Source organism: Aspergillus thermomutatus, assembly GCF_002237265.1.
Source record: "Aspergillus thermomutatus strain HMR AF 39 chromosome Unknown NODE_267, whole genome shotgun sequence".
NCBI classification, from domain to species: Eukaryota; Fungi; Ascomycota; class Eurotiomycetes; order Eurotiales; family Aspergillaceae; genus Aspergillus; species Aspergillus thermomutatus.
This window is the reverse complement of record NW_020798317.1, coordinates 2,307-17,487: the sequence shown is the minus strand read 5'-3', so window position 1 is coordinate 17,487 and position 15,181 is coordinate 2,307. Positions and strand designations below refer to the sequence as shown.

Below are 15,181 nucleotides of genomic sequence, written 5' to 3'. Positions count from 1 at the left end.
GGCAAGGCGACCTTGTCTCTAAGAAGCGTAAAGGGCTCGGAGTCTCAAGAAATCGAATTTATTGTGATTCAAAATCAAACTGGCGGGGAACGCGTTCAAGGATATATAGCTGAGCGCTGTTGTTCCTCATGCTCATCATTTCCATTTACTTTTGATAGTACTACGGCGGAAAGTTCCAGTCCGATGTCACTAGTAAAAGTTGATTGGGCATGAACTCAGCAGAAGGATATCGGCTGGTAAACCCATGGATTTCTTTACTGTGCCCCATCGAGCGAAGGCCTGAATTTGCATCGAATACGGAGTATGTTTTGAGTTTTGAAAGAAGACCTCTAGCATAGCCAATCAGAGCAGAAGCGTGACACACAGACATTGTGACTGACATCAGGGCCAACACTACTCTATAGCAGTGTCAATGGGAAGAAGGCGTAGATCATAGTAAGAGGTGCCATTAATAGGTTACTACAGTCACATGGTGAATATGTGCATACAGTAGATGAGATCATAACAGTGGATTGATCGATTCGGAAGTGGCAAGTAACTTTCATCATACTCAAAGGAGAGTTGCTGAAGAATTTGCTGGTCTTGCGGAATGTCAAGTTGACCTTGGGAAGCGAATGCGGGACGGTGCGTGGGTTCCACTGGAGGTTCATCAAGGTGTCACTAGCAGGCGTTGATTGGACGGACTTTGGGCAGCTAATTTTCATATTCCTGCGAATCCTGCCACATACAACCCAGAAGCATCGCCTTGTAGTAACATCAGCAAGAAGTTGTCAAAAGCATTGTTATGCGCGTCCTAGGTCCTTGACTAGCTTACATATCACCATAGGTCTCGACCATCTGATTCCTAACTTTAAAACCACGCCTGTCCCCTTTCAACTCGTCAATCTTCCTTCCCTTATCTACCACGACAAGATTCAAGTATTCGAATACCATTTAAGGCACGGTCTCGCTTCTTGAAGTATTACTAGTGACCTAGGCGGCCAAAAAAACTCCTAACGAGTTCTTCATTGAGAACGACATTAGCAACGACCACAATCAAACACCAAAGATACATCATGACCGGCAAGCCTAGTGTCTTGTTCGTTTGCATCCATAACGCTGGCCGCTCTCAAATGGCCGCTGGATTCCTTACCCACCTCGCAGGCGATGCTATCGAGGTTCGCTCCGCCGGCTCCGCCCCTGCCAACTCCATCAACCCCATCGTTGTTGAAGCCATGCGCGAAGAAGGCATTGACATCACCGACCAAAAACCAAAAATCCTGACCACCGATGCTGTCCGGGCCAGCGACGTGGTCATCACCATGGGCTGCGGCGATGCTTGCCCCTTCTACCCAGGAAAGCGCTACCTCAAGTGGGAACTCGATGATCCCGCCGGGCAAAACCTTGAATCTATACGCCCTATCCGTGACGATATCCGTCATCGGATCGAAAACCTTATCGATGAAATGTTACGGTCCCCCTGAAACTCGTATGTCGCCATTACACAGATGTACGCTGCCATGCAGGACGACTCACTACAGATGCTGCAGGGCCGCATTTCTGTTACCAATAGTAGGATCAAGGGCTTTTCCAGGATATACTCTCAGGTCTCGCACCTACACCGAATGTACTTAAAAACACTGTAGTCAATTCTTCTTTAGCCACTAGCAGCACATCATTGTTTCAGATACAGCTGTCCCTTGTCTAGTTCGCTACGAGAGCCGGCTTAAGAAATAAGTTTAGTGCATCTCCCGTGCGTACCAACACCTCTAAACCAACATGGTTGTTTCTCAACGCTGGCAGTGAACCATTCCGCCAATGACTATGTGCCACTTCCGTCACTATCCACTTCACCCTTACAGCCAATATAAACTAGCAGTCTGCACGTCTTCTTCAGTGTAGTGAATAGGGCAGGCTCATTAAACTATACATTAATAGTTGTGATAGAAACCTCTGCATCTGAACTTAGCCCATTGTTAAGCATAACATTACTAGGAATTTCCTGACAACTAAAGATGCTGCCCTCTTCAGCAGTTGCTACAGCTAGTATCCATAATCCATGCAGTATCTCATAATCACTAGCGAAAACACCTGCCATTCCAATATGGTGAATGAGCGTCATACGCATTACCGTCCATCCATGGCTACTAGGAGTCTACCTTCCCATAGCGTTGCTACATCCCACAGGCTTTACTCAATTGGTCAGCCTGGAGCCTGAAAGTTTCACCAAGTTATCCCCTCAGATACTTGAAGTTTCTCTTGGTGATCCTGTCTGGGTCTATTCCTGAATAGGTCATTCGTGCTTATTATACAACTCGAGCATTGGAGTACCTTGTATAGATCTTGATATATTTAGCCATCATGCCTTTGAACATGTGATCTTCTGGGTAAAGTTCACAGTCATTGTAGCTTATCGGGTTCGGCACTGCGACATATACCCTTTGACGGTCAAGTCACTTTGCTTCGAACTCCCGGAGATTGAAAGGACTGATTCCTTCTTTTAATTAAAGACAACTGTATAGTCATCAGCTACCGTCCTACTTCCTATCTAAGCATGACTACCATTTCTACTACTGTGACAGTCCAGTCAAGATAAGACTTCCTTTGAAGCATAAAGCGGGCGATTCTTTGTTGTCGGCTTCGCTATTTGGATTCTGGCTTGGAATATCAGTGTGTCATCACTGAGTGATGAGAACTTAGGCTATACAAATTCTGGGTCGTGATCATTTAAAATGTTACTCTGCTTGGGCTTGATTGGGTGAAAATATATAACTAACTAGTTCTGTTAGATTAGTCAGCACTTAGATAGGCCAGCGGAGAGTCCGCTTAGATCCATGGCCCCTGACGGACAACAATCAACACAGAAGATCATGGAACACACAAGAAATCATCTCTTTTCATCTAGCGAATCTAACAAGTTCCTTTGCTTGAGACATTTTGACTTCACAAACCCTCCTTCGATTCCTCGATCTTAATGTTATGATTGCATAAGAGTAGGTGTCAGATGTCTTAAACAATATAGCGACTCTAATGAATCTATTTTTTTTCTACGGTGTGAAAATTCTGCTTGTAAAAATCGCTTTTTTATTCGGGCTGTGGGTGGTTATTTTGTCGACAAGACCAGGAAATTTTTAAATTTTCATAGACGCCTATTTGTTGGCGTCCAAAACAAATCAAGGTGCCGTAGTGTAGTGGCTATCATGCGACGTTGTGGATCTCCACAGCTCCGTCTCGACCTGGGTTCGATTCCCAGCGGCGCCATTGGCGTCCGAAACTTGATTACCTTTTTTGCCATCTTCTTTCTCTAGTTTTATTTCCCCTTCTTCTTTCCTGTCTTTTCTTTTCTCTATCCCCCTGCCGATGAAGTTATACGTGGTTGACGATATTGGACGTGGTCCTAGTTTTATCTCCATTACGCGTTGTCAATGTCGGCTGAAACCCACTACAAGGCTATCTGCCACTGAAAAGATTATGATGACGCATTGATTCTACTGCCTTGTATAGTAATCCACATATAGAGTGGAAGAAGTTTTCATGATATTTTCATGATATTACTCCAGCTTGTATGACAGGCAAGTGGCACCGATCATCCTCCTCTCCTTGTGGATGTTCTTGCGTTGCACTGCTAGAACATGGCTGCTACAAGAACACCAGCGATAACATTCAGCACTGACCAGCTGACAGAATACGATGACGTGCCGCCTTGGAAGAGGGTCGCAGATGGTAGTGCCCCAGTCGAAGTCTAGGCTATAGGTTAGCACTCTCGACTGATTTCTCCTCAGCGAAGGAAACGATACCAAATTCGACATTGCTGTAGAATACGGCGACGGGGCAGATTGACTCGAAGACAAGGCGGTCGAACTCGCAGTAGCCACCGCTGTAGTCGGCGATATAACTGAGCTTCCTCCACTCGCTGCCTGGTTTGCGCTTGTAGTCTGACTAGTAGCCGGAGTCGTTCCGGCGGAGGTCGATTCGACAGGGTTGGCCTCAAGACCACAGGCGGTGGCAGCCTTGGATACCGAATCACCGTAGTATTGCCAAATATTGTACTTCAAGGCACAACCCAGACAATCTTTCAGCTCGGATTTGAATGTGTCGGAACTGCAGTAGCCATCGCTGCGGCTGGCAACAATAACACCGCCTTGTGAAGCCAATTGATGAGCGCATTCGAGCAGGTACCCGAGGGTGGAGGCACGTACCACAATTAGCATGGCAGTCATATTCCGGAGTGCCTGGGTCCTGGCGTCGGTGCAAAGGGACAGATTCTGGATAATGCAATGCCTCAACACCGATGCCAATTGAGAGAATCGTCCCAATAGCGAAAAGACGCATTGTTCACTTGAAGTCTCGTTAGTAAGTCAATAACACTATGTCACTGATGGTAAGTCTTGAGTACCAGTCGGTCAGCAGAGGCTGCCATGTACCTCATATAAACATAAGTAGACCCCTATAAGTGCACCATGACTCTCTGGTCTTCGTCCGAGTCATTACGATACTGGAGGTGGTCCGACTTTCGGCAAATTTTCAAATTCGTCTCCGAATGCCAGAACCAGCCATGTCTCACATTCTCGCCGAATAGTTATGATTCTCGCCAGTTAGAGTAGGATGATAAATTAACCGTGGATACCTTGTGTTCGCCAAGTCTCTGCCAGTAGCGGGCACAGAGCACGGGCCTCGTGACCTTGTCAATGATTGGAGTGCCCCACTGATTATCTTATCTCATCAGTTGATCTTATCTGATCCGAACGTTGGTTTGCCTTCCAAATCAGGGTTACTGCTTTGATCACAAGCCATTCTATTACGGCATCGGCCTTGGCACGCGAATGAGTAGTGATCTTGACAGTATTGCCCTGATGAGAGGTCCATCATCCCACTCCGGAACTGTTATCAAGCCATGAGGGATTTAAGCGGAGTTTACACCAATTTCAGAATCGTGCCGTTCGCCGAACTAGGTGCGTTCTTAGATTACACCCTAGCTGTGCTCTAGGTTTGACATTCGAATATACATTGGCGTCCGAGATCTGCCGGCATTCGCGGTATATAATACGGATGGTTCTGAGGGACAGGCCCCGTCTGAATGGCATCTCCGCATGCTCGAGCTTTTGAACCACATCTGTCGAGATTCTGGATTTTCACTCTTCAAGACGTCGCCATGAGTTACAAACGCTTGATTCTCCTCTCTCTATATACCGCTATAGTACTCGGACATGGCGAAGAGCAAGCCGAGGATATGGGCCCTGTCGCCTTTCTGTGGCCACCAGATCGGCTTTGGGGCGCTGCGTACGATAACACTGCACCGTGTGGCTCGTCAAGCGGACCAGTGAATCGAACTGATTTTCCTCTTAGTGAGTCACCTGTCTGGTATGAAGTCTTCACCACTAACATGTCCTACCAAGTCAATGGTCAATTAGCGCTTGTCGTCAAAGACGAGTCATGGAATGTACAGGTTGCGGTTTCCCATAAAAATAGTATGCTGTCCTCTGAACTGTACAAAATTCCAGCTTAACACTTTGCAGACCCATTAAGCAATGATGACTTTGAGACCTTTATCTCTGCCACGCGCATCCCTGATATTGAGGTTGGACATGAATGCTACCCGGTTCCTAATGTGCCCGCCGACGTCGAAGCAGGGTCGAACGCAACCTTCCAGATCAAGTATACATCAGATGAAGACGGAGCCGCCAAGAACGAGACATACTACGCCTGTGCTGATATCATCTATGTGCCGACTAGTCAATTCACCTACCAGGTGCCGTGTTTCAATGTGACGGCTGATGAGTTCACTGCAGTCACGACAACTGCTTCCGCGGGTTCAACCGCTACGGGAACTTCTTCTAGCTCGATGGCCACCGCAAAAGATGCAAAAAAGTCTAGCTCTGGTCTATCCGGTGGCGCCATCGCCGGCATTGTGGTTGGTTCGGTTGCCGCGGTAGCAATTGGGGCCATCTTGCTGTTCGGATACAGGAGGCTGCTACAGAAGTACCGCTTTATGCGTCAAAAGGCGTCGACTCGTAACGTCAATTGGGATGGGAACAATACTTTCCCTAGAAATGATGATGCTCAGGATGCTACGGGTCTTCGTAAACTTAAGTGATTGCCATTGCTTGAACTGAAGACTATTATTCAGGTCACCCGCCTTTGAGTGACTCGCTAAATTATTATCAATGTGACCATAAAATTCCTCCTAAATCTTACAATAACCTTCGAGAGTGCCTTGAACCCTTCAGTAATGTACACAGTGTCATCTCATCCTCACGACGCCTTTCTCCTGACCCAAAGAACCAAATCAATGAGTTGTTATAGATGATCAAGATTCGCAAGGGCGGTCAGTCCGATTGATTCTAAGATAGAACAACACATGTTAGCTGTACTTATTCTAGAGTAGAAGCTCAAAAAGGTATCTCTCACCGCGCATATAGTTATAATGGAGCCGTTGTGCTTCGCAATGCACATCAATATTGTCCATCCTATAGCAGTCATGGGAAGATGTTGGCAAAATAGGTTCGTCAGCTGTGCCTGAACGAGAAATATTTGGTTAGAGGTAAAGATAAATAGCTTTATGTATTGCAGGTCTTTGGTGGGACGTACGACTTCTATGCCTTCTAAAACATGGGAGTAGGGTTTTGCCTCCTATCAAAAAAGGAGGAATAGCGAAAATGGCCGCCGCGACACTCACAGCGACTGTGACGATTGCCAAGACGATTGCCAATTTATCTGTCATAATAGAAGTCAGGGAGACGGGGAGGAGCCTGATATTTTTTGTCAATAACAGACAAGATGGAGGATTTTTTTTTCTGTCAGAGGGTGGTAGACTTTATATGTCGATGTGTTGTAGAGACATTTGAGGACGCGGGACACTCTGTTTCCATGTCATACAGTATCATTCATTATCATTTGCATGTCTGTGCACTTTGTTACGGTGTTATCCGTAAATTTGCTATATCCTGTCTGTAAATATGCTCATATTCCATCTGTAACTATGCTCATATTCAGTTTCCCGGGATGATAACCCCTGCTGAATGGCTCCACTGTCGTCTACTGAATTTCGCTTAGACCCCCGAGTTTCCCCCAAATTAAAGGATTTGATCGTTATTACTGTGATAGTCCTGACTCTCAACCACCATGGCACCATTTTGGAGACTCGGACATCCTCTGGACGACTTCTCCAGGCTGCAACCAGTTTGAGCAACTTGATTCATGACTAGTAGGCTCAATTCGGCTCGGGGGGGCTTAGACGATTGCGCCTCAAACGGTTCGAAATGAACGTGTCAGACAAACTCCAAGTATTCGCGTACTTTAGCAGGATACCTCTTTTTACATCCGTACATCAAGCCTACTACGGACTTGGGATGTGGCTTGACGAGCTCAATTTGATTGGTACAGGAATAAATGCAAATCTTGGGGAGTCAAAAGTACATGAGCAATCCAGCAATGGTTGGCTCTTGCAGGGGTAACATGTTGAACTCTAAAAAACATGTTACCCCTGCAACAGCCAACCATTCTTAGGTCAGGCTGCAAGCCCCATAAAGTTAGGATGCTTTGAGGAAGTAGATAGATTATTCTCATATGGAGCTCCCTTCAGAAATATTATAGATAGTGTTCGCAAAGGTTAGTATAGACTGAATCGTGAACTATATTATCTACTAATAACTACTTAGTCATCTGAATAAGACTTAGGGACAATCTTTAATGTCTTAAATAAGCTATGAAATCATGGATATAAGCCTCTTTCAACGAATGGAAATTGTCTGGCAGACGGCCAGGCCTTTCTAGAGACTCTGGACGGCAGAGCACTACCGGCGGCTTGTATGCTACAGATGCAAATCGATGCAACTAAATGCAAATCAATGTAAATGGAATGGAAAAGTGGACAAATGGACAAGGGGACGAATGGATGAACAATATCTTTACATGAGAGGTCAGGTACGTAACATAGAGAATGTTAAGCCGGATGTAGGGTGGACGAAGCTAACAAAAAAGAAAAAAAAAAAGTCGTCGTAGCCGAAGGCCTTCTACTCTACTTCAACCTGTCCCAGTCCAATCTATCATCTCTTCTTTAGTTTCGGTGGCGTCGGTGTACTCCTCTGGTAAGGTATTCTGTACCTTTTCAGGTTTTCTTAGCAATAGGTACGTCGATCATTGTTTTGAAGGAACCTCGTCCCGTTCCGTGTCCGGTAGCTTCCTTGATCTACCTAGGCACCGATTGAAAATCGCCGGGATGTCAACTAAAGTACGGAGTAGAAATGGGTCTTTCGAACTTCCGGGTTTTGTCCCTGGAACAAAAATACCATCATCGGACCTTACTACCCTGATTTATCTCGGTAAGCTGCCACGGCACACCCAGCAACTTTCTTACACCTTGATGAAATCCTCTAGTGAGGTAGATAGCTTTGATCAGAGATCATCCTGGGTCATTACCGTTGCTCTTGTATTCTTGCTTTGGACTGAGGACTGTTCGTTCCATAGCTGAAAGTCGTCGTTGATGGAGACAATATAGCATACGGAAGCGTCTGCTCTACTCAAGGCTAATTGCTGGCAGCCTGGCATGGCCATTTCGCGTGAGCAAAAGTACCAACAAAAAAAATGCTTGCTATGGTAACCAGACAATTGTGCCAGCTGGGTGCCTCTGACAAGGGTGTCATGACTCATGCTACAGAAATGAGGCTCTCGAGGACTAACAGGTCACACCGCTTGTTCGCAATAATCAATCCTTAATCCTCTGATTGCTGATGAGACATCCGAGTATTCCTCTTGATCTTCTAACATCCAGCTCAGCCTACCATTGGATGACAACACCTTCAGCATACCTATGAGGCAGTTGTAGAAAATTTGAAAGATTTACTGTCCATGTGGACTACTGATCGTCGTCTCGCAATTTCCACATGTCCTTGGCGATTAATAACGTCTCCTTTCCCATACTTTGCTACTGTTGTGCTGCTCGCAAATCCAGATCCATCAACGGAGTCCGGAGTGGTAGCCCAACCGCCCCAACGGATTTCTGAATACGCTGAATAGACTAGCTCTCGACAGCCATTGACGAGCACTAATGCAGCCGAAATATGAGATCCTTGCATCTAGGACTAATTTGAATCCAGATCCGTAGTTCGTCAATCCTAGAATATTTCTGAATATTTCTGAATCCAAGCCAAAACTCCCTAGTTGCTCTCCGTCACGTGCGATAATGTCAGGAACCGAAAACCCCCTGTCCCACGACCCCTTGAAGACTTCTATACTCATATCCTTTCCCCTTGCAATTATGATTTTCTAGATACCTCTCTATATCATACTAGCATAGTATAATAAGTTTATAGACATCTTTTTAGATATAGAGGCTAATATACTTATGCTAAATATAGAGCATAACCATACTATTAAGCTAGAACTAGGGAAATAACCTCTATTTAGGCTAATTTATAATCTCTCTACTACTAAGCTAAAGGTCTTAAAGAAATATATTAAAGAAGCACTAGAAAAGAGATAGATAAGATAATCTAAAAGCCCTATAGAAGCACCTATCCTCTTTATACTAAAGAAAGATAGTGGCCTATAACTATATATTAACTATTAGGGCCTGAATACTATTATAATTAAGAATTACTATCCCTGGACCTCGTTCCATTCTTGATATTTAGCAAATTGCCGTTCATGCGAACTTATCGCTTCCTGGCTGAAGGAATAAGGACAATGCCCCGAAAAGCCTAGACTCGACCAGTTTTGAAATATCTCAATCAGGCACTCTCGCAGTGGCACAACTCCGACATCAGATGTCTCTCCAACGCGGATGAAGAGCTCTCGAAAGACATGAGGCATGGTCATGGCGTTATGGGCGAGTCTATTCTCTAGAAAGGTGGAGACTTCATGTGCTTTTGCCATTTTGGCCTGCGTCCGGTCATGTAAAGCAGCAGCCTTGTCTTCTTCATCTAAAGAATCAAAGTCACCGGGGAGCACAGGCTGACCAAGGCCACTAGTATAATCCCGAGGGGGCTGCAGAAACACCGGCCATCGGGCCTGAAGAAATAATGGGAGTACTGATAGAGACTGAACATCAATTAGTGCTGTAATCCGGGAGTTGTTATTGGGTGCAACAAAAATATTTCCCATATGGAGGTCGGTGTGCCAAAGTGTTGGCTGGGCGAATCGGGCCAGAACTGAGTGCGAGTCCAGCATCCGCATCAGGATGATTGTAACCTCTAGAAGACTTGCTTGCTCGTGGGCGCTTCCCCGATGAACCATTGACTGGTTGTCTGGATCCTGCCTTGCGATCCGAGAGAGCTCTCGTTTGGCAATTGATATCCCGAGATCCGATAAGCTATTCCCTGAAAAATCATTAGTATGAATGGATAGAGAACATTGGATACTTACAAGGCCCATTGTTGATTGAGTCATCCTCGGTGGGTATATAAGCGACTGTATCAACGTCAAAGGAGCGGTCAGGCGAAGGGCCAATGCAGAACAAGCCCTGTTTATCAACGTTGCCGTCAAGATCTTGATGTTTTAAGCGGTCCGCATCTGCGCGCAAATACAGACCACCATATGCAGGAAACGAGATAGCCGACAGCTGAGCTTCAAGTTGGGTCAAATTCTTTATAAGCTCCAGTTTCTCGAGTTCTGTCATTTTGCCCCATCGCTCAAATAAAGGAACCCCAGTCGCCTTCTCCATGACAATATACTCTGCCCCGACAGGGTTGGAGTTATCAGAAGATCAAGAAAAGACACAAGGAACAGGAATGCTCGTGCATTTTCTGACTGATATGCGAGGCGTGAGCGCTTTAGGAATCCATGGGCGGGATAGGACGCACGTACTGTATTCCAAAGTACCCACTTCAGAGCCTGTCGTGAGGAACGCTGGGCCGGCAATGCGACAGGGAACTTTCGCGATCAATTCACTTCCGTCCTCCTTTGTCATTAGAAGAGCCTTGCTGAACCCTCCTTCGAGCTTTTCGATGGCTGTAATTCGAGACGTGCTCCCACCAGCTGTAGCGGCTATATCGCAGAGGGCGTCCAGGTTAAATTGCCGGTAGCGCCGAGCAAACTGATGGTCCTCATTGACGAGGAAGTGACCGTTGGTATACGTGAAAAGTTCCTCGCGGTTGATGGGTTGGCCTGTTTATTTACCTTAGTGACATCCTTCCTGCGCAACAACCATCATCCCTATTACCGCGGCAGACGATTGACATATGTGCGACCGGCTGTGCGACTGGCTGGTTCTGCCGGAATTTCCTAAATGTCCTCATGAAAGGCAACATGGCGTATGTTCAAAGCCCGTCAACAACACTGAAAGGCGCATCGAGGTAGGGCTCAGTTATTAGTTATTAAATCCTGACTGGCTGCGGTCACAGGTGCGTGGCGGATCAGTAACAAGGTGGACTAACTGTAATAGGAACGGCCCATGTGACGTACACCAATCACAGCATCGCTCTTTGAAAAAGAGCACATGATGTGGTTAGATTTGGTATCTGGGGTACATGATGGAGTCTCGTACATGGCTTAAATATGGATACACTGGACACTGACTAAGAGCTGAACCAGCCACCCAAGGAGCCAGGCAACATACAGAGTAGAGGGTTGTAGAGAGATATATGCTTGTTGACCAATTGAGGAAGCTAAGCCATAAAGGGAAGTGGTCACGTCTCAACACAGAGGTGCGGTGATTCGCCAGTGAATCCTGAACTGCATTCCGGTCAGGTGACCAAGAATCACAAATTCGAAATTCATGAGGCAGGGCACTTTGGAGCTTGGCGCTGGTTGTTCATCCGCCGGTCAGAATCCTTACATTCTCCACCTCCGTGAAGGCCCACAAGTGTTTAGCTATGTAGATACACAGACTGTACCTACAGTAATAATCTTCATGAATACGCGAGCATTGGCACAAGACACCAAGCTCAGATCTTGAAGCGCTTAAAGCTATTTAAATCGAAACGGGACTGGCCAACAAGCAAGCCATCTGATGGCCACTCATATTACCAGATATTTTACCCTGTTTGTGACGCCGAGTGTCCTCGAGCTCGGGATGTACTGTCGAATCATTGTCTTATTTCCTGTCGCACGAAGCTCTATTTTAGACGTCGGTCGTAGCCAGCTAGCCTGGGTTCTTGAAGTGGTGCTTTGGCCTGCATTGGGCAATTGAATCTGGGTGGTTAAACCCAAAGCCTATCTGGTTCGCAACTCACTCGCCCAACGTATTGAGGACGTTTACACCGAATCAATAGAATCTCGCAGAGGAATCTGGTGCTATCTCTATTCTGGAGGACGCATATAGTTCCATCCTGTGAGGTGTAGCCCCTGCAAGGTTTGGCCGGCAGTGCTCGTCGCAGGCCCTAGATGTTGATTTGCAAAGAGTGGTCTATATAAACACTTCAATCTCCAGTTGCCCTTGGTCCTCAGAAACATCTCAACACTGCACTCTTCCTTTTATTTTGTCCAACGCTTCCTTGGAAACCGAACCTGTTCTCGTCCTTTTATGTTCGTCTCCTGAGAGCTTTGTCAAACAAGATGTCCAAGGTCCTGAAGCAATTTGAAGACGCGATTTTCAAGGGAGGGCTTTACAAAAAACTATTCCAGAAACAAACCCCCGGCAAACGCATTGCACCAGCGCAGATAAAGGATAATGATTCCATTTACCAACTCCGCCTAGACGCTGGCTAGTCCAAAGACGGGAAAAAGAATGTCTATTTGCAAGTCAACTCACAGGCAAAAAACGATGCTCTTGCAGCTTTCAGCAAGAGAAATGGAACCCATGCAAACTTGGCTTCCGGCTCCATCAATGAAACCACCCCCGTTGAGTCGCAGGAGGAAGCTGCGCGGAAGTTCTGGGAGGATATGCGACGGTATATCACTATAGGAAACATCTGCCGCTTCTAGGTTAGGTTATAAGACGAAGAATGACACGGTAAATAGTATATTACTCGGCATCATTAGCGCCTATACCAGCGCAGATACTCTACTACCCTTACATATAGACACGACAATTCGACCCACGGTATTGACGGATCTTCCCTCGGAAACTACTATAAGGCATTTCACATCTGCAGTGAACGACACGATGCGCGATCTATCACATTCCCGCCTTCACCTTATCCCCTCCACAGGTACGTCTCTGATCAAAGCGTCTGGGCACCTCCAGACAGAACCGACAAGCATGCCCAACTCGTGGATTGATTCGGCGTCTTCAAGCTTGATAAGGTCTAGTCAAAAGAACGACTGTCATCTCCCATGCCACCTCAAAGCGTTATCAAGTCGACTAGCAGTAAGAAGCAATCTCGGGCGGACGACGATACTCGGTCTCCCAACCCGCTCCACGCAAGTAATACCAAGGAACAACCATCACACCATCGAACGGGACCTTCATCCACCCCACGTCTTCCAAAGTACACCCTTCAATCGCCTCTTGCTCGTCCTCAACCCTTTCCCCTTGATCGTACGGGTCATACTCCCCCCAGTCCCTTCGAATAAGTCGCACAAACCCCCCCTCCTCTTCATCGGTGAGAACAGAGTCCAAGACATCCTGCGTAATCTGCAGACAGTACTTGTATCGTTGCGACCACTGCAGCCCCGGGCTAGTAGTACCCGGTTCTTCTTGCACTGCGGTCGCCACCCACTGCTGAAAATGCTGTCGAATCACAGCCGTAGTAGCCCCGTCCAAGCTTCCCGAGTCTTCAATCACGGTCAGGGCTAGATTATCAAGTAAATCAAGGCCCCCCCCACTTTCCAGCGTGTCCTTGGTATTGGCGAGTAGCCGACGCATAAACTCGACCCAGGCTGTGTTGCTCTGGTAGGTACACCGGTAAATAACAAAGCCCCAGGCGCGAAGGCCATCTTCGTGGAGATCCCGCTCGATTCGGTCGGCCATGTTGAGCCTGGGGCTCCTGTCCGGGAGGCGTGGAGACAGTCTCTGCACGGGGGGGAATTGAGCCGGTGACCGAGTGTGATTTTCCATTTGGCTCAGGCAGATAGGCGAGGTTGTTACTGGTAGAATGGAGGAGAAGGCCTGATGGGGGATATCCCGATACCAGTTTCTTTGTCTGGCTCCGAACATGCGCGTCGCGTTCAAGAAATTGAGCGGGATAGGAGTGGGACTGAGAAATAACAGCCTAGGTATACCCCTGGCCGGAAGACTCATTGTATGCTTCCATGGGTGCTATATGTGAGAAGGGGGTTATTGTGGGGTCTGCCATGATGTACTGCTGGGAAATGAGGCCAGCCCCCAGGAGGGTGGTTGCAGATGAGTCGGGGTCGTTATTTGGGTCGCGTGAGTGGAGTCCACTTATGTAATTACCTGAGCAATCATGTGATACTCGCATGACACTTTACCTGTGTACGCAGCCCACGCGAGCTTCACAAAGAGCTCACATGAGACATACCCTCTGCACGTGACTGCCAAGATCATTAATAAGCCACAACAACTCGCATGACCATTTAAATACAATACACGCGCACATGGAAATTCAATTTCTTCTCCTCCCTTTACTTTTATCCAATGCTGTGAAAAAAATCGAGAAATTACAACTTAGTTTTAAAGCAGTTGCCAAGTACTTTACTCTTGTTTTACTCTTTTACAATAATGGATTCCAATCATTCAATTGATGTGGATGGATTTTTCGAGTCGGAGCTTGATTACGAGGTATTAAACTGCTTACGAAACGGTTTGTAATTGATTATTAAGTATTTAAAACAGGAACCAGCTATTCCCATTCCACTTACTAGCGCTAAAAGCTCTTCCCTGACAACACTAAAAATTGAATATATTGATGACCTACCAGAGTATCCCACAGGTGATATTCACGGGTACACATATGTTGTTGCTTCGAGAGGACGGTCACAGCTTGAAATGGAGCAGGTTGCCCATGACGTAAGTATTTACTAAGTGCTTCACAACTGGTTACTAACTGCTTCTAGATTCAATATACGAGAAGACAGCTTTACGGACAAAAACGACCAGTCAACTGTCCATTTTTGAAATGCCATGTCAAGAAATGGACCTGGAAATGCTCTGGAATCTATGCTTGTGAATTTTTGAGTCCAGTTCTCCAATCTTATCACCACACCTGTGTGGATGAGACTATTTGGCAGGAAATTCAGAAGTCTCAGAAAGACATTAGGATCTTAGAGACAGATCTTAGCAAGCGGAATGCATACAGGTATTAGTTGAGGAATTCCTAACTATTTTATAACTCATTACTAACTGCTTATAGCTACTATCGAT

The 15,181-nt window shown here is 46.3% G+C and overlaps 5 protein-coding genes across 5 annotated transcripts; 2 read left to right on the top strand and 3 right to left on the bottom strand.

The window, feature by feature from the left end:
* Window positions 1-1,055: 1,055 nt before the first annotated feature.
* CDV56_102523 (arsenate reductase ArsC) lies at window positions 1,056-1,463 on the top strand (the record flags this gene model as incomplete). The annotated part of the gene is made up of 1 exon (XM_026756142.1): window positions 1,056-1,463. One exon carries the CDS (start codon window positions 1,056-1,058, stop codon window positions 1,461-1,463), a length of 408 nt encoding a protein of 135 aa, XP_026610914.1.
* A 2,263-nt stretch (window positions 1,464-3,726) lies between these two features.
* On the bottom strand, window positions 3,727-4,311 carry CDV56_102145 (uncharacterized protein; the record flags this gene model as incomplete). The annotated part of the gene is made up of 3 exons (XM_026755764.1): window positions 3,727-3,914; window positions 3,977-4,120; window positions 4,179-4,311. The coding sequence occupies 3 exons, from the start codon at window positions 4,309-4,311 to the stop codon at window positions 3,727-3,729; spliced, it is 465 nt and encodes a 154-aa protein (XP_026610913.1).
* Window positions 4,312-5,131: 820 nt separating this feature from the next.
* CDV56_101901 (uncharacterized protein) lies at window positions 5,132-6,073 on the top strand (the record flags this gene model as incomplete). Its single annotated transcript, XM_026755520.1, has 3 exons — window positions 5,132-5,259; window positions 5,326-5,447; window positions 5,496-6,073. 3 exons carry the CDS (start codon window positions 5,132-5,134, stop codon window positions 6,071-6,073), a joined length of 828 nt encoding a protein of 275 aa, XP_026610912.1.
* A 3,503-nt stretch (window positions 6,074-9,576) lies between these two features.
* On the bottom strand, window positions 9,577-11,156 carry CDV56_101161 (uncharacterized protein; the record flags this gene model as incomplete). The annotated part of the gene is made up of 4 exons (XM_026754780.1): window positions 9,577-10,295; window positions 10,342-10,650; window positions 10,783-11,082; window positions 11,138-11,156. The coding sequence occupies 4 exons, from the start codon at window positions 11,154-11,156 to the stop codon at window positions 9,577-9,579; spliced, it is 1,347 nt and encodes a 448-aa protein (XP_026610911.1).
* Window positions 11,157-13,219: 2,063 nt separating this feature from the next.
* On the bottom strand, window positions 13,220-14,014 carry CDV56_100730 (uncharacterized protein; the record flags this gene model as incomplete). Its single annotated transcript, XM_026754349.1, has 1 exon — window positions 13,220-14,014. One exon carries the CDS (start codon window positions 14,012-14,014, stop codon window positions 13,220-13,222), a length of 795 nt encoding a protein of 264 aa, XP_026610910.1.
* Window positions 14,015-15,181: the final 1,167 nt, after the last annotated feature.